At 45.0% G+C, this 18,519-nt stretch overlaps 1 protein-coding gene across 2 annotated transcripts in view; it reads right to left on the bottom strand.

Annotated features, from left to right (window-relative positions):
- The window catches only part of PIBF1 (progesterone immunomodulatory binding factor 1), a 233,321-nt gene that overhangs the window by 214,356 nt on the left and 446 nt on the right, over window positions 1-18,519 (bottom strand). For both annotated transcript variants that reach the window (XM_056555507.1, XM_056555506.1), the window contains exons 2-3: window positions 13,489-13,740; window positions 6,908-7,008 (exon numbers count right to left, since the gene is read on the bottom strand). In XM_056555507.1, the coding sequence (XP_056411482.1) occupies window positions 6,908-7,008; window positions 13,489-13,731 (344 nt within the window). In that variant the 5' untranslated portion in view covers window positions 13,732-13,740. The remainder of the gene's footprint in view (window positions 1-6,907; window positions 7,009-13,488; window positions 13,741-18,519) is intronic.

Genomic DNA, 18,519 nt, shown 5'->3' with positions numbered 1-18,519 from the left:
CATACATATTCATTAGGCTGTTATGTGCTCTGCTCTAATTGGCTGAGCGCACAGTAGAGGAGTTTCAGGGCTGTGAGCTGAGCCATTTGGATGTGAGCAGAAACAGAGCCTGTGTCTGCAATCAGCTTCAGCATGGCCAGCTCCCCTCTCCTCCTCACTCCGTCTCCGTGTTGACTTCTGCCCGAGTGCTAAAGTGTGCTGCTGTCAGTGAAGGCAGTAACCCTTAATGTGCCTGCCTCTCACAACCATTTTAGCTATTGTACTGTGTGTCCCTTTTCTCACTGGCCTCTTGGAAAAAAGTTTACAGCAGTGTGCTGCTGAGAGAAAGCATAGCATTCCTGTGGGTCACTGCTGCTGAGAGGTCCATAAGTCCACATTGTCCCCCTGTCCTCAGTCCCTAAATGTTGCACCATAATCTATACCAGTGCTTCCTAACCAGAGCACCTCCAGCTGTTGCAAAACTACAACTCCCAGCATGCCCTGACAGCCGTTGGCTGTCCAGACATGCTGGAAATTGTAGTTTTGCAACAGCTGGAGGCACCCCTGCAACTCCACACTGTACATTATAGCTATGTAAGCTGTTTTCCAGGCAGCCGCAGCCGGCTCTCCTATTGGACAGGGGAGAACATGTGGTGAGGATGGGAGGGGATAACCACAAGGGAAGGAGCTGTGGGCATCACTTTATTATAATTTCCTTGGGGGGAGAGCAGCAGCTCACAGGAAGCAGGCGCAGGGGGTCATGGGAAATGTAGTCTTTATGATATGGCTGCGTACTGCTTTGGGTGGCAATTACCAGAAAACGGCTGGACCGTTTTGGACAAATGAGGTATCTTTGGAAAGGTCTTTTAACCCCTTAAGGACGGAGCCCATTTTCACCTCTAGGACGAAGCCCTTTTTTGCAAATCTGACCACTGTCACTTTAAACATTAATAACTCTGGAATGCTTTTAGTTATCATTCTGATTCTGAGATTGTTTTTTCGTGACATATTCTACTTTAACTTAGTGGTAAAATTTTGTGGTAACTTGCATCCTTTCTTGGTGAAAAATTCCAAAATTTGATGAAAAAATTAAAAAATTTTCATTTTTCTAACTTTGAAGCTCTCTGCTTGTAAGGAAAATGGATATTCCAAATATTTTTTTTGGGGATTCACATATACAATATGTCTACTTTATGTTTGCATCATAAAAGTGACGAGTTTTTACTTTTGGAAGACACCAGAGGGCTTCAAAGTTCAGCAGCAATTTTCCAATTTTTAACAAAATTTTCAAACTCGCAATTTTTCAGGGACCAGTTCAGGTTTGAAGTGGATATGAAAGGTCTTCATATTAGAAATACCCCATAAATGACCCCATTATAAAAACTGCACCCCCAGAAGTATTCAAAATGACATTCAGTAAATGTTTTTACCCTTTAGGTGTTTCACAGGAAAAGCAGCAAAGTGAAGGAGAAAATTCAAAATCTTCATTTTTTACACTCGCATGTTCTTGTAGACCCAATTTTTGAATTTTTACAAGGGGTAAAAGGAGAAAATGTATACTTATATTTGTAGCCCAATTTCTCTCGAGTAAGCACATACCTCATATGTCTATGTAAAGTGTTCGGCGGGCGCAGTAGAGGGCTCAGAAGCGAAGGAGCGACAAGGGGATTTTAGAGAGTACGTTTTTCTGAAATGGTTTTTGGGGGGCATGTCACCTTTAGGAAGCCCCTATGGTGCCAGAACAGCAAAAAAAAAACACATGGCATACCATTTTGGAAACTAGACCCCTTGAGGAACGTAACAAGGGATAAAGTGAGCCTTAATACCCCACAGGTGTTTCACGACTTTTGCATATGTAAAAAAAAAAAAAAAAAAATTTCACTAAAATGTGGGTTTCGCCCCCAAATTTCACATTTTTGCAAGGGTTAATAGCAGAAAAGACCCCCCAAAATTTGTAACCCCATCTCTTCTGAGTATGGAGGTACCCCATAAGTGGACCTGAAGTGCACTACGGGCGAACTAGAATGCTCAGAAGGGAAGGCGTCATATTTGGCTTTTTGAGAGCAAATTTTGCTCGGGGGGCATGTCGCATTTAGGAAGCCCCTATGGTGCCAGAACAGCAAAATAACCCCCACATGGCATACCATTTTGGAAACTAGACCCCTCACAGAATGTAATGAGGGGTACAGTGAGCATTTACCCCCCACTGGTGTCTGACAGATCTTTGGAACAGTGGGCTGTGCAAAATTTTTCATTTTCACAGACCACTGTTCCGTCAGACACCTGTGGGGTGTAAATTCTCACTGCACTCCTCATTACATTCCGTGAGGGGTGTAGTTTCCGAAATGGGGTCACATGTGGGTGTGTTTTTTTTTTTTGCGTTTGTCAGAACCGCTGTAACAATCAGCCACCTCTGTGCAAATCACCTCAAATGTACATGGCGCACTCTCCCTTCTGGGCCTTGTTGTGCGCCCCCAGAGCACTTTGCGCCCACATATGGGGTATCTCCGTACTCGGGAGAAATTGTGTTACAAATTTTGGGGGGCGTTTTTCCCTTTTACCTCTTGTGAAAATGAAAAGTATAGGGCAACACCAGCATGTTAGTGTAAAAATTTTTATTTTTTTACACTAACATGCTGGTGTAGACCCCAACTGTTCCTTTTCATAAGGGGTAAAAGGAGAAAAAGCCCCCAAAATTTGTTAGGCAATTTCTCCCGAGTACGGCGATACCCCATATGTGACCCTATTCTGTTGCCTTGAAATACGACAGGGTTCCAAAGTGAGAGCGCCATGTGCATTTGAGGCATGAATTAGGGACTTGCATAGGGGTGGACATAGGGGTATTCTACGCCAGTGATTCCCAAACAGGGCGCCTCCAGCTGTTGCTAAACTCCCAGCATGCTTGGACAGTCAATTGCTGTCCAGAAATGCTGGGAGTTTTTGTTTTGCAACAGCTTGAGGCTCCATCTTAGAAACACTGCCGTACAATACGTTTTTAATTTTTATTGGAGAAGGGGGGTGGGGGGGCAGTGTACGTGTGTATATGTAGTGTTTTACTCTTTATTTTATGTTAGTGTAGTGTAGTGTTTTTAGGTTACATTCACACTGGCGGCGGATTACACTGAGTCTCCCGCTAGGAGTTTGAGCTGCGGCGGAAAATTTGCCGCATCTCAAATTTGCAGCGGGGAACTCACTGTAATCTGCCGCCAGTGTGAATGTAGCCTGTACATTCACACGGGAGGGGGGTCAAAACTACAACTCCCAGCATGCACTGACAGACCATGCATGCTGGGAGTTGTAGTTTTGCAACAGCTGGAGGCACACTGGCTGGAAAACCTTGAGTTAGGTTCTATGACCTAACTCAGTATTTTCCAACCAGTGTGCCTCCAACTGTTGCAAAACTGCAACTCCCAGCATGTACTGATTGCGGAAGGGCATGCTGGGAGATGTAGTTATGCAATGGCTGGAGGCACGCAAGTACAACTCCCAGCATGCCAAGACAGCCTTATGCTGTTCCTGAATGCTGGGAGTTGTAGTTTTGCAAGATTTAGAGGGGTTCAAGTTGTAAATCACTGTCCAGTGGTCTCAAAACTGTGGCCCTCCAGATGTTGCAAAACTACAACTCTCAGCATGCCCAGCCAGCAAACTGCTGTCTGGGCATGCTGAGAGTTGTAGTTTTGCAACATCTGGAGGGCTACAGTTTGAGACCACTTAGTGATCTACAACCTGAACCCCTCTAAATATTGCAAAACTACAAGTCCCAGCATGCCCACACAGCAAACAGCTGTCTGGGCATGCTGGGAGTTGTAGTTTTGCAACATCTGGAGGGCCACGGTTTAGAGACCACTGTAAACTGTGGCCCTCCGGATGTTGCTAGGCAACAACTCACCTAGCAGGACCCGGAAGCCGCCGCCACCGCACGTGGGGGATCCCCGCATGGAGGATCGCGATCCGGGATCCAGGTAGGGACCTTCGGCCCCGACCCTCCCTGGACGGTTCCCACGTTTTGCCCGGACACCGATAGGTGGGCAAAGCGGGGGAACCGAACTTTAACCCCCCCTCCCCCGGTCTGCTATCGGTCGGTCGCTCGGCCGACCAATAGCAGGGAAAGGAGGGGTGGCAACCCTGCCACCAAACTCCTATCCCTTTAGGGGGATCTAGGGTGTCTCGGACACCTACGATCCCTCTTATTTTCCGAGTCACCGGGTCACCAGTGACCCGTATGACCCGGAATCGCGCAGATCGCAGGTCTGAATTGACTTGCGATTTGCGCGCATCGTGGTCATGGGGGGGGTCTCAGGACCCCCCCTCGGCGATGTGCCGGGATGCCTGCTGTTAGATAACAGCAGTCATCCCGGTCCGATCACCTCTACCGGTGACGCGGCGCTCCCGGAACCCCGTGACGTACATGTACGTCGCCGCGCGCCAAGCGACACTTCGCGGCGCCGTACATGTACGTCGCTCGTCGTGAAGGGGTTAATGAGCTATCAGATTAGGTAAACTTTTTTTTTTTTTTTTTTTTAAGTACCAGCGCTGCAGATGTCCTTTAAGAGTCTCCTCTGTCCTCCACTTGTTACCTATATTAATCGCCCCTGTTTGAATTTGTTATCAGTATAAAAGACACCTGTCCACAACCTCAGTCAGTCACACTCCAAACTCCACTATGGCCAAGACCAAAGAGCTGTCGAAGGACACCAGAAACAAACTTGTAGACCTGCACCAGGCTGGGAAGACTGAATCTGCAATAGGCAAGCAGCTTGGCGTGAAGAAATCAACTGTGTGGGAGCAATTATTAGAAAATGGAAGTCAAACAAGACTACTGATAATCTCCCTCGATCTGGGATTCCACGCAAGATCTCCACACGGGGGGACCTAGTGAATGACCTGCAGAGAGTTGGGACCAAAGTAACAAAGGCAAACGCGGTGAAACCCGTCGCATTGGATTAAATCTGTTCGCTACACACCTGGCTCTATTGTCTTCTCCTTGGTCAGCGCCGGTATTCCCATCTCTTCCGAAGTTCGCTTTATATCTCTCCGCTATTTCTGGGAAGGCTGCAGACCGGGATCATTATATCAAACGCACATCTTGGTTGTGTGGGAGTGCACACAACCTGGCAGGGTGAGCCTTCACTTTTTCCCTCCCCTCCCACACACCTGTGATCCCGTTGGTTCTTCACAAGGGAGCGCCTGTTTTTCTTTTTGTTTTACAAAGGCAACCATAAGTAACACTACGCCGCCAGGGACTCAAATCATGCAGTGCCAGACGTGTCCCCCTGCTTAGGCCAGTACATGTCCGGACCCATCTGAAGTTTGCTAGAGAGCATTTGGATGATCCAAAAGAGGATTGGGAAAATGTCAAAACTCAACTCGTCGTGTTTGGAGGAGAAAGAATTCTGAGTTGCATCCAAAGAACACCTTACCTACTGTGAAGCTTTGAGGTGGAAACATCATGCTTTGGGGCTGTTTTTCTGCTATGGGACCAGGATGACTGATCCGGGTAAAGGAAAGAATGAGGAATGGGATCATGTATCGTGAGATTTTGAGTGAAAACCTCCTTCCATCTTTTGCTTCTGCATACAGAAACTTTTGCATCTTTTATTTATATAATGTTTGTAAATTTGGATCTTTACGAATATTCACACCCTGCGTTTTCGCCGGGTGCTGTATTCAATACCGCACTAGTTATTCTAGTTCATTTTTTTCACTTTCTCTAAATAGTGTTCATACATCACCCTCTGGTCAGTTGCGATTTGTTTTACCGCACTGTTTATTTTTCATTTAATAATGCAGTGATATACAAATCAATTTTTTACTCTTTTGAACTAACAAACATAGCACCTTATAGGTCCTTATTCTTTTATATTATATATATTAAAATAATATCCAACTTGCGTTGTTGAATGCCGCACCGGTGACTAGGCGGTGTGATTGCTTGAGTCGCTTGTGGTGGTATATTCACACCACATGCGATAATTATATTATATATATATATATATATATATATATATGTTTATATGATTCCATTGTGCCTTTACATTATTGTTTCATTATTATTTTTGTGACTTTTTTCTATCTATATTTATTTATTTATATTTATTTATATATTTTTTATACATTGTCACATTCATATGTGGATTTGTAATTTTATGTAACAACTCTTTCAAAAAGTACTCTAATGGTTAATCCCTGGAGGTATATATATCTGTTACCAGCCTTCTCTTGTCATTCCTGATGAAGCTGCTCATGCACAGCGAAACGCGTTGCATCTAATAAATCCATTGATTTTACTTGGCTGCTTGATGGTTCCTCTCTGCGCCAGACAAACTCCTGATTCCCTGGTCTTTCGGTTTTGATTTTACTCTCACCCAGGAGGGCTGCAGTGGACCTTCTTCTTTACTTCTTCTGCACTTTACCTTGTTGTGTGTGGGCGCACAACCAACTTTGGTAAGCGGCTTGGGAATTACCGTCCCCTACCCCCACCAACAAGATCTACTGATCCCGCACATGAGGCGCCTTCCTCCCTCTCTCTAGATTCCATCAGAAAGGGCATTGAAGATGAAACGTGGCTGGGTCTTTCAGCATGACCATGATCCCAAAACCTTGTGAAAACTTACAGAAAACGTTTGACCTCTGTCATGCCAACAAAGGGTACATAACAAAGTATTGAGAGGAACTTTTGTTATTGACAAAATACTTATTCTCCAACATAATTTGCAAATAAATTCTTTAAAAATCAGACAGACTGTGATTTTATGGATTTTTTTTCTCATTATGTCTCTCATAGTTGAGGTATACCTATGATGAAAATTACAGGCCTCTAATCTTTTTAAGTGGGAGAACTTGCACAATTGGTGGCTGACTAAATACTTCTTTGCCCCACTGTATGCTGTAAACAACCTGACCCCCGTTACAATATGTGACATCTCACCTGGTGTCTTCCTGCTGGATTTTGGTTTGTGTTTCAAGTCTTAAAGCCAGTAACTGTTTCTGATGAACAGTGTCATTTAATTTCTCTTCAAGCTCCTCAATCTAGGAGAATAAAAATAACATACTGAACATGTGGAAAGTTGTAACTGATTTTATAAGAAATCGAATAAAAACACGACAGTCTATGATTCTATGATATGGTCTAATAGTTTGCATATGTAGCAGCCTCTTTCCATGGGTAGTTCACGAGAGCTTTTGAGTCTGTTCCCAATTGAGGTTATCTGAATAGTCCAGTACCTGGGTTCTCAACCGGTGGTACGCGTACCCTTATAGGTACGCCACTGGTTGTTTGGGTGGTACGCAAATGCGCTGACAAATACCGGCCATGCATTGCCCAGTATTTGGCAGCACATAGCCGCGGCAGCTCTCTGTACGGTAGTGCGGCCGGCCGCGGCTACTGTAAGGGAGCTGCGTGGTTGCCGGGGAGACGTGTGACCTCCCATGACGTTGTGAAGAGGTGCCGCACAGCGCAGGAGGACGTCACATGTCAGTGCGGCCACGCCGAACGGGACACGCTGCATCCAAGGACAGGCCACATGGGACCACAGGAGGCCTGCTAAAGTGAAAAAGTAAATCCCCATATTAATCCCCATGTGCCAATATTCCCCCCTCCATCTTAATCCCCTTGTGCTATTATCGGATATGGCAAAAGGGGATCAGAGGGAGGGAGGGGGGGGGGGAATAATGGCGCAAGGGGATTAATATGGAGGGGGGGGTGATGATTATCCCCCGCCCCTCTTCAATCTTTATCCCTTTGTGCCATTATGCCCCCTTCCTCTGATCCCCCTTTGCCATATCCGATAATAATAGCACAAGGGGATTAAGATGGAGGGGGGAATATTGGCACAAGGGGACTAATATGGAGGTGGGGGGGAGGGGAGTAATGATTAATCCTTCCCCCATCCATCTTAATCTCTTGTGCCATTATTCCTCCCTCCTTCTGATCCTCTTACACCATTTCCCCCCCTCCATCTTAATCCCCTTGTGCCATTCCCCCCTTCCTCTGATCCCCTTTTGCCATATCAGATAATAATGGCATAATGGGATAAAGATGGAGGGGGGAATAATGGCATAAGGGGATTAAGTATCGCATTATCATATTGCATTATTATAGTATTATTACCGTATAAAGGTAAGAGCATGCATTTTGTCCGTAAGTTCCGCGTGAGGAGATACCCGCGGACATACTTTCAGCTTTTGGGGGTACAGTCACCAAAAAGGTTGAGAACCACTGGTCTAGTAGGTGGCATCTGAATGTTGCAATTTAACCACATGGGTAAACATATTTAAGTTGGTCTCTTCTGTCATTAACAGTTTTTTTCTTTGTTCTAAGACTCATCTAGTCATAGGTTTCATGCTTTAACCCCTAAACGACCACGGACGTAAATGTACGTCCTGGTTTGGCTGTACTTCCCTCACCAGGACGCACATTTACGTCCTGTGTATGACCGCAAGCATCTGAACGGTGCTCGCGTCATACACGGCAGGTTCCGGCTGCTAGCAGCAGCAGGGGACCCGCCAGTAATGGCCGACATCCGCAATCGCACGGATGTCCGTCATTAACCCCTCAGATGCTGTGATCAATACAAATCACGGTATCTGCTGCAGTGCGGTACTCTGAATGGATGATCGGATCGCCCACAGCGCTGCCACGGCGATCCGATCATCCAGCATGGCAGCCGGAAGTCCCCTCACCTGGCTTCGACCATCTCCCGGGGTCTTCTGCTCTGGCCTGATATCGAGCAGACGATCACCGATAATACTGATCAGTGCTATGTCCTATACATAGCACTGAACAGTATAAGCAATCAAATGATTGCTATAGAGATAGTCCCCTATGGGGACATAAAAAAAGTAGAAAAATGGAAAAATAAAAAGTAAAAAAAAGTTAAAAATCCCCTCCCCCAATAAAAAATTTTATTGTCTGTTTTTCCCATTTTACCCCCAAAAAGCGTAATTTTTATTTTGATAAACATATTTGGTATCGCCGAGTGCATAAAAGTCCGAACTATCAAAATATAATGTTAATTATCCCGTACGGTGAATGGCGTAAATGTAAAAAATAAAAAATAAAAGTCTGTCACATTTTATTCCAAAAAAATTAATAAAAAATTATCTAAAAGTTTTATATATGCAAATTTGGTATCGATAAAAAGTACAGATGACGTCGCAAAAAATTAGCACTCATACCACCCTATATACGGAAAAATGAAAAAGTTATTGGTGGTCAAAATAGGGCGATTTTAGATTACTGATTTTGTTCAAAAAGTTTTAGATTTTTTTTCTGTGGTACAAAAATATAAAAGTATCTAGCCATAGAAATCATTTTAACCCCTTAAGGACGCAGCTCATTTTCACCTTAAGGACGCAGCCCTTTTTTGTAATTCAGACCACCGTCACTTTAAGCACTAATAACTCTAAGATGCTTTTACCGATTACTCTGATTCTGAGATAGTTTTTTCGTGACATATTCTACTTGATTTTGGTGGTAAATTTTCGTCGTTACTTTTGCATTTTTCTAACTTTGAAGCTCTCTGCTTGTAAGGAAAATGGATATTCAAAATAAATGTTATATTGATTCACAAATACAATACGTCTACTTTATGTTGGCATCATAAAATGGACATATTTTAACTTTTTGAAAAAATTAGAGGGCTTCAAAGTATAGCAGCAATTTAAAAAAAATTCATGAAAATTGCTAAATCTGAAGGGACAGATGTTACAGAACTATAACTCCCAGCATGCCTGGGCAGTCTAGGCATGCTGAGAGTTTTAGTTTGGCAACATCTGTAAGGCCACCGTTTGGGCACCACTGTAATAGTGGTCTCCAAACTGTGACCCTCCAGATGTTGCAAAAGTACAACTCCCAGCATGCCCAGACAGCCTTTGGCTGTCTGGGCATGCTGGGAGTTGCAGTTTGGCAACCACTAGAAGGGCAGCAGTAAAGATCGCTTTACTGCCACCTTTCTTTCCCCCCACCGTTGCTTCCCTACCTGCGCCGCTGATCTCCGCAGTCTCCACCGATGATCAGCGGTCCCCACGGCATCTTCTGTTCAGGTACCCACCGCCATCTTCTCCCCCCGTTCTGCACGACATCCAGTGGTACCCCCTGTCGTGTGCTGCCATTGGTCAGAATTCATTTCTGACTATTGGCAGGGGATAGGAGGAGATCGCAGCATTGCAATCCCGCTCCGATCCCTCAGGATGATCAGGGCTGTCACTAACAGCTCCGATCATCCGATCATCATATATTCCGGGCGATCGGATCACCAGAGACCCGCTCAGCCCGGAATAGCAGAAAATTGCATTTCTGAATTGACATGCGATTTTCTGCGATCGCCAACATGGGGAGGTGTCATGACCCCCCTTGGCGATGTGCCAGGATGCTTTCTGAATGATTTCAGCAGGCATCCCAGTCCGGTCCCCAACCGGCTAGCGTCAGGGATCGGAATCGTATGCATACGCCCTACGTCCTTACGGACTTGGGATGCAGGGCGTATGCATACGCCCTACGTCCTGAAAAGGTTAATCGTATTGACCCACAGAATAAAGAACACGTCATTTTTCCAGTAAAGTGTACAGTGTGAAAACAAAAACCTCCAAAATGTGCAAAATTGTAGTTTTCATTTAAATTTCCTCCCAAAAAAAAAAAAAAAATGTTGTTTGGGTTACAAAGTACAATTGGTCTCGCAAAAAACAAGCCCTTGTATGGGTCTATGGATGGAAATATTAAAGAGTTGTGGATTTTAGAAGGCGAGGAGGAAAAAACGAAAACGCAAAAATAAAATTGGCCTGGTCCTTAAGGTGAAAATGGGCTTGGTCCTTAAGGAGTTAAATTTTAATGATCCTTTAATAATAAGTTGATTTTTTATGCCCACCGTAAAATCTCTCTCGGAGAATCCATTGGGGGACACAGGAACCGTGGGTATATATTTCTGCCACTAGGAGGTTGACACTAGGCAACATAAAAAAAAATAATAAATAAAATCGGCCCCTCCTGGCAGGATATAACCCGCCTACTGACCCTGAGCTAATCAGTGTAATTCCAAAGCAGTAGGAGAGGACCGACAGGAAAAAAAAAAAGGTTGTCCAAGGGATCACACAACTAAAAAACAACCCAATGAACCCCCCCCCGACAGACAACCGAACCAAAGTCAATGACAACACATGGGTGGGTACTGTGTCCCCCAATGGATCCTCCGACAAAGAGATATTATGATAAGCACAAAAATTTTAAAAAATCTACTTTTCGGTCGGCTCCATTGGGGGACACAGGAACCGTGGGACATATCAAAGCAGTCTACGTGGTGGGATAGAACCCAAACCAGAAGAGTCAGACAGAAGGCTGAGAAACTGCCGCCTTCAACAAAGTGTGCACTTGGTAGAACTTTGTAAACGTGTGCAAGGACGACCACGTGGCCACCTTACAGACTTGCAAGGCCCTGTGACAAAAAAGCCCAGGAGGCCCCAACGGAACAAGTGGAATGAGCTGTGACCTGAAAGGGCGGAGTCTTCTCTTTGCAGCAGTAGGCTTCCAAGATAGCAGAATGGATCCACCACGAGATGGTCACCTTGGAAGCTGGAAGTCCCTTGCGACGACCCTCTGGAAAAACACAGAAGGAGTCACACTGACTGAAAGATGAGGTGACCGAAAGGTTAGTCCGAACAGACCGAACCACATTACACAATGGAGTGAGTGCTCCCTAGGATGGGACGGAGCTGGGCAAAAAGGAAGAGAGATCGATATCCTCATTCAGGTGAAAGGAGGAGACCACCTTGGGCCAAAAAGGAAGGAATCAGCTGGAAAACAACCTTGTCCTGATGCAGAACCATATAGGGGGAACGGCAGGAGAGAGCTGCTAACTCAGAAACCCTCTGGATGGAAGTGACTGCAATAAGGAAAGACACTTTCCAGGAAAGGACGCAAAGAGGAACGTCCCGGAGAGGTTCAAATGGAGCCCCCTGTAAGGCGCCAAGTACAAGGTTCAGATGCCACGGTGGAGTGGGGGACCAATACGGCGAAGCCGCATGAGCTACTCCTTGCAGAAAGGTGAGGATGTGAGAATCGGACGCCAGGGGATGCTGGAAGCAGATGGAAAGGGTTGACCCTTAAGAGAATTGAGGGCCAAACCCTATTCTAGGCCACACTGGAAAAAAGGAAAGAAGACGCGGAAGGGAAAAATCTACTAGTGAGAATGACAGACTCGCACCATCGGAAATAGGCCCGCCAAGTGCGGAGATAAATCTTCGCAGAGGAAGACTTGCGGGCCCGAATCATTGTGTGGATCACCTGGGGAGAAAACTCCTGGGCCCTTAGAACCGTGGTTTCAACCGCCACACAGTCAAATGCAGCGACAGTAAATTGAGGTGGCAGAGGGGACCTCGGGAGAGCAGGTCGGGACGAGCTGTGAGACACAGTGGTACATCGGTTACGAGGCGAACAACGTCGGCGTACCACGCACGTCTGGGCCAGTCCGGAGCCACGCCTTGATCTTCCTCATGACCCTGGAGAGGAAGGGTAGAGGAGGAAAGAGATAGGAACAGGTGAAGGGCGACCAGGGGATCACTAGCGCGTCCATGGCCAGAGCATCGCTGGACTTTGCGACGAAGCGAGGAACTTGCATGTTGTGGCGCAACGCAAAGAGATCCAGGTCTGGGGTCCACCGGCAGTTGCAGATTTCCGCTAGCACCTCCGGATGAAGGGACCATTGGCTGGGGTCAGCCGAGGAGTGGCTGAGGAAGTCCGCCTCCCAATTGTCCACCCCCAGAATGGAGGGAACTCGACGTTCCACCCAGAGCAGGATCCTGGAGACTTCGGCCATTGCAGAGGGGCTGTGAGTAGCGTTGTCTGACTGGACACGAACAGGATGTCCTGAAGAAGCCGGACCCAACGGAAGAGACAAAAAGGAAAATTGCCCGGAGTTCCAGAATGTTGATGGAGAGGAGAGCCTCCTGAGAAGAGCAATGGCCCTGGACAGTCTGATCCCGAAAGACTCCTCCCCAACCGCTGAGGCTCGCACCTGTGATGACAGTTGCAGATTTATCTCTCTCCCACCAAGCGATCCCTCCACCCATTTAAGCAGACAGGCTCCCTGTCATCAGCTGACTAGTGAGACCTGGGAAAATCGGAGACAACAGTCATTTTGTATGCTGGTAAAAATAAATATTGGGGTGAAAATCACAGAAAAATTGTGAGAAAATCGTCACCCACAGGTACAGACACTATATTATGAACTACACTAACTTTACAGCCCCTGTAGAATAGTCAAATAAAAATAAAAAAAATCACTGGGATACCCCTTTAAGTTAGGACATGCTGAGAATGGCATGCATGCTGGCTGCTTCATCCTTCATTGATGTATGACATTCACAGAACTTAGGTCAACATCTCATAGAGCAGTGTTTCCCAACCTGGGTGCTTCCAGCTGTTGAAAAACTACAACTCCGAGCATGCTGGGAGTTGTAGTTTTTAAACAGCTAGAGGCACCCTGGTTGAGAAACACTGTCAGAGGCATAACTTACTTTGGTCAGGTATTCTCCTTTCAGGTTGTCAATCATCAGGTTCTTTTGGGACAGCTCTATCTTCAGAAGCTGCAGATTGTGAAGAAGCTCCTTCCTTTCGATCAGCTGTCTGGTGATCTTAGTAGAACCAGTTCGCTCCTCAGATGAGGAAATGTCATCTGTGGGCACTGTTGTTTCCAGGCTGATGTCTTCAGACTCCAGAGAGCTAGAGATGTTTACTTTCCTGTTCATTTTCCGAGACATATTCAGTGTCTACAAAAAGTAAATTTAGATGGTTAAAAGACAGTTCTAAAAATGACATCCAAAATGTCTAGTATCACTACATCTACAGGCACATATGATCAAAAATACTAGAACATATAATTATAATAACCATACCATCAAACACTAGAACTAATAATAACAATATATTGTAATACCAAGTTTCCTTGACTAAAGGGATACATCGGCAGAAGCTCAAAATCAGTTGTCAGTGTATTTATGGTCGGATCAGCGCAGTCTCATTCAAACCATTGACCAATTCCAAACATATGAGTTTTGGCTCGGACTATAAAACACGGTAGACCACTTTTTCACATTCACTGAAGATAGACTCCGTAGAAGACAACAGGAAGAAACAGTCGCCAGTGTCTCTCTGCTGGTTCTAACAACCGTGTTTTCATCTGGAAACTAAATCTTATAGTGGGGGAGTTGTGGGAGGCACAGGAGATTGAGTTCTCAATCTTTGGGGTTCTTTCTCCTCTCTCTTCATAGTGATCTAGGTGATGGGAGATTTAAAGGTGTTCTTCACCTTGGACAATCCCCACTTGTTAGAAGGGTGCTTTGACAATTAGCACATAAAGTGTCCCCTTGGTGAACAACTGTAAACAATGAGAAGCCTGGAAGAAAGGGGTTAATTTCCTGCAGGGGAGGGGGTAGGAATGAAGCATTACACACGGTCCATTCATATCAATGGGTTTAGGACAGGACAGGAGTAATAGACGCTCTGGGGTCTCCAATCTAACCAAGAGGATCCTTAAAGGGGAACACCGGTGGAAAATGTTTATTTTCAAATCAACTGGTGCAAGAAAGTTAAACAGATTTGTAGATCACTTCTATTTAAAAATCTTAACCCTTCTAGTACTTAGCTGCTGTATACTACAGATATACAATAGAGACATTTGTGAAGTTATTTTCTGTCTGACAACAGTGCTCTCTACTGACACCTCTGTCCGTGTCAGGAACTGTCCAGAGCAGGAGATGTTTTCTATGGGGATATGATTCTAATCTGGACAGATCCTGACACGGACAGAGGTGTCAGTACAGAGCACTGTGGTCAGACAGAAAAGAAATTCACGAATGTCTCTGTTTTATACAGCAGCTCATAAGTACTGGAAGGATTAAGATTAACCACACCTCAAAGATCTCACCATATCATATGGTACATAATGATTGAAGACAGATGATTAGAAAAAGATGCAGAATTTTATTACAATATAAAAATATTCATAATATTAGACATGCATGAAATGCAAAATATATAACAATAGAATGAAAAAATAAAAATGAATAAACTAAAAAGCACCAATAAAATATTCTACCACTTGGCCCTAGAGGTAGATAATAAACGGTAATGATCACTATTTTGTACCAGCACTGCGATGGTTAATTGCAGAAATGTAGCAGCACTGCGATGGTTAATTGCAGAAATGTCCCGATTAAAAGTCCACTTGTTATATTGGTTCTTAAATGTGGAATAAAGCCCTTATATATGAAAACACCCGTGCAGACTCGCTGTTGCCGTAATGGAGACAGATGTATTACCTCACCAGTGTGGTCCCTTTCTGCGACGGACTTTGTAGATGTAGCAGATATTTTAGCACTGGGAGGATTGTTTGCGGAGACAACTGGTGGTGCCCTATGTTGATATTGATACCGGCGGCAGATCACACATCAAGGCTCTGGCAGGAGCAGAAGAATCGCCGAACTAGGGCTCTGGCAAGAGCGCACTGCTCGTAAACCACTCTGGCTGAAGCTCCGGCAGATAGAAAGTTGAAAGTTTGCGGTCTCCCTTGCAGCGGGTGACGTCAGCAGCTAATAAAAGCTTTGGAGATGAATGAATCTTTGGACAGCTCGGATGATGGTTCCTCTGGAATACCGTAGGTGCTGCATTAATATTATATCTAGACGCGTTTCAGGGTGCTTAGAATTTCTATATGACCCCTTCCTCAGTAGATAAAAAAAAAATAGCTGGATACGGTCTTGCTTATAGCCAGTTTAAGGAAAGTGTGAAATGGCTATTTAAGCAAGACCGTATCCAGCTATTTTTTTTATCTACTGAGGAAGGGGTCGTATAGAAATACTAAGCACCCTGAAACGTGTCTAGATATAATATTAATACAGAACCTATGGTATTCGCGAGGAACCATCATCCGAGCAGTCAAGGATTTATTCATCTCCAAAGCTTACAATAGCTGCTGACATTACCCGCTGCAAGTGAGACCGCGAACTTTCAACTTTCTATCTGCCGGAGCTTCAGCCATAGGGGTATGCGAGCAGTGCGCTCTTGCCAGAGCCCTAGTTCGGCGATTCTTCTGCTCCTGCCAGAGCCTTGATGTGACCTCTGCCGCCAATATCAATATCAACATCAACCGGTTGTCTCCGCAAACAATCCTCCCAGTGCTAAAATATCTGCTACATCTACGAAGTCCGTCTCAGAACGGGACCACACTGGTGAGGTAATACATCTGTCTCCATTACGGCAACAGCAAGTCTGCATGGGTGTTTTCATATATAAGAACTTTATTCCACATTTAAGAACTGTATCTATTTGGATCCAATATAACCAGTGGACTTTTAATCGGGACATTTCTGCAATTAACCATCGCAGTGCCACTACATTTCTGCAATTAACAATCACAGAGCCGCTACATTTCTGCAATTAACCATCGCAGTGCTGGTACAAAATAGTGATCATTACCGTTTATTAACTATCACTAGGGCCCAGTGGTAGAATATTTTATTGGTGCTTTTTAGTTTATTCATTTTTATTTATTTTTCATGCTATTGTTATATATTTTGCATTTCATGCATGTCTAATATTATAAATATTTTTATAATGTAATAAAATTCTGCATCTTTTTCTAATCATCTGTCTTCAATCCTTATGTACCATATGATATGGTGAGATGTTTGAGGTGTGGTTAATATTTATATTATTTATTTCCCTTTCTGGACGGTGGGGATCGGCTTCTAACCACTATACCTTGGATCTTTCAGTTGTGAGCTGCACACATGGTTTGGTTAATTTACAAATCTGTTTAAATGGGCACTGTCATGAAGTAAAAAAATTGATGTGTTGTAGTACTTAAGTACTACAACATATCTCTAATATACTTTAATTTAAAAAAAGTGATTTTAAACCAGTTTAAAATCACTTTATAATTCGGCCACTAGGGGTCGCCCTCCTAGTGGCCCAATGCATTCGGCAGTGACGTCACTACTGAATTTCGACTCATTTAAGCCTGGCAATGAGTCGAAATTCAGGCATTGTGGTGCTCGCTCCCGCCTGTCAATAAAACAGGCGAGAGCAAGCAGGCTGGTAGCTGGGGCTGCGTGCATTGACCAGCTCCACTGGCCTCACCCGCCCCCGTTGTGGGCAGGGTGCGCACTCATTGCTGTGCTGATCCTCCGGATGGGTAAATCTGCTCTCTGCACAAGAGGAATGGGGTGGGGGGGGAGCTGGGTTCGGGGGAGCACCGCGGCTCAGCACTAGAGGCATGGTGGTGGGGAGCGGGGTTCGGGAGAGCGCCGCCGCCGCTCAGCACTAGAGGCTGGGGGGGGGGGGGGGTGAGGAGGCACCCTGTGGTGAAAACAATAACTTTGCGCTAACAAAGTTATTGTTTTCACCACAGGGTGCCTCCAGCTGTTTCACCACTACAACTCCCAGAATGCCCTGGCAGCCAGTAGATGTCAGTGCAAGCTGGGAGTTGTAGTGGTGAAACAGCTGGCGCCACCCTGTATAGTGAACTAAGGGCGGAAGTGTCGGCCCCAGCAGGCATCAGTGACGTGGCGCCTGCTGGGGAAGTCTGCCTGGTAGTGAGCACACTACCAGGCAGACAAAAAGCCATTTTAATATAGTAAAAACAAAATGTAAAGGCAGGGAGGGGGTTAGGGATAGATGGGCAATAGGCAGGGACAGAAAAAAAAAATGGATGGTGGGAGCTACCCTTTAACTTTCAGGCACCAGTTGATTTGAAAACATTTGTTTCCTACTTGTTTCCACCAGAGTTCCCCTTTAATAGATACCTCAAGTATTCCGCAATAGGGTGTATGACATCTCCATAATACCCATACAGACTGGTCCTTTATAGCTGCACTGCACTCTGGGCCAGTGTTTCCGTACCAGGGTGCCTCCAGCTGTTGCAAAACTACAACTCCCAGCATGCACGGACAGCCTTTGGCTGTCTGAGCATGCTAGGAGTTGTAGTTTTGCAACAGCTGGAGGCACCCTGGTAAGGAAACACTGTTCTGGGCACACATCTACACATTACTAGTGATGAGCGGCATTGCCCATATTCGAAGTTGCGATATTCGTCCTATATTCGCCAATTTTGCGTATTCGTTATATTCACATATGTGAATATTCGCATATTCGAGGAAGAAAACAGTGAGGGGGTGGGCAACTTTACTATTGGTTGCTAGGGATGTTGTTGATAACCTCTGACAAGTGTATTTGCATCATTCTAATTGGCGCACAAGTGAAAAGAAGGAATATGCGAATATTCACATATGCGCATATGTGTAAAAAAAAATCTAATATTCGCAATTTCAAATATATTCGCAATATTCGCGATTAAAAAATGGAAATGCAAATATTCATGCTCAACACTACTCATCACTAAGGGTAAAGCAAAACCTTCATAAAACTCCCCATGTGCTGGGAACACTACAAGCTCCAGCATGTCCGGACAGTTTGCAGAAGAAAAAAAAAACATAAAATACAGAGACTATGCTGGGACTTGTAGTTCTGCAGGGCTGGCACACACCTGA

The sequence above is a fragment of the Hyla sarda genome, chromosome 2 (genome assembly GCF_029499605.1).
Source record: "Hyla sarda isolate aHylSar1 chromosome 2, aHylSar1.hap1, whole genome shotgun sequence".
Lineage (NCBI taxonomy): Eukaryota > Metazoa > Chordata > Amphibia > Anura > Hylidae > Hyla > Hyla sarda.
The sequence above is the reverse complement of the archived record's forward strand: the minus strand, read 5'-3'. Positions and strand labels throughout refer to the sequence as shown.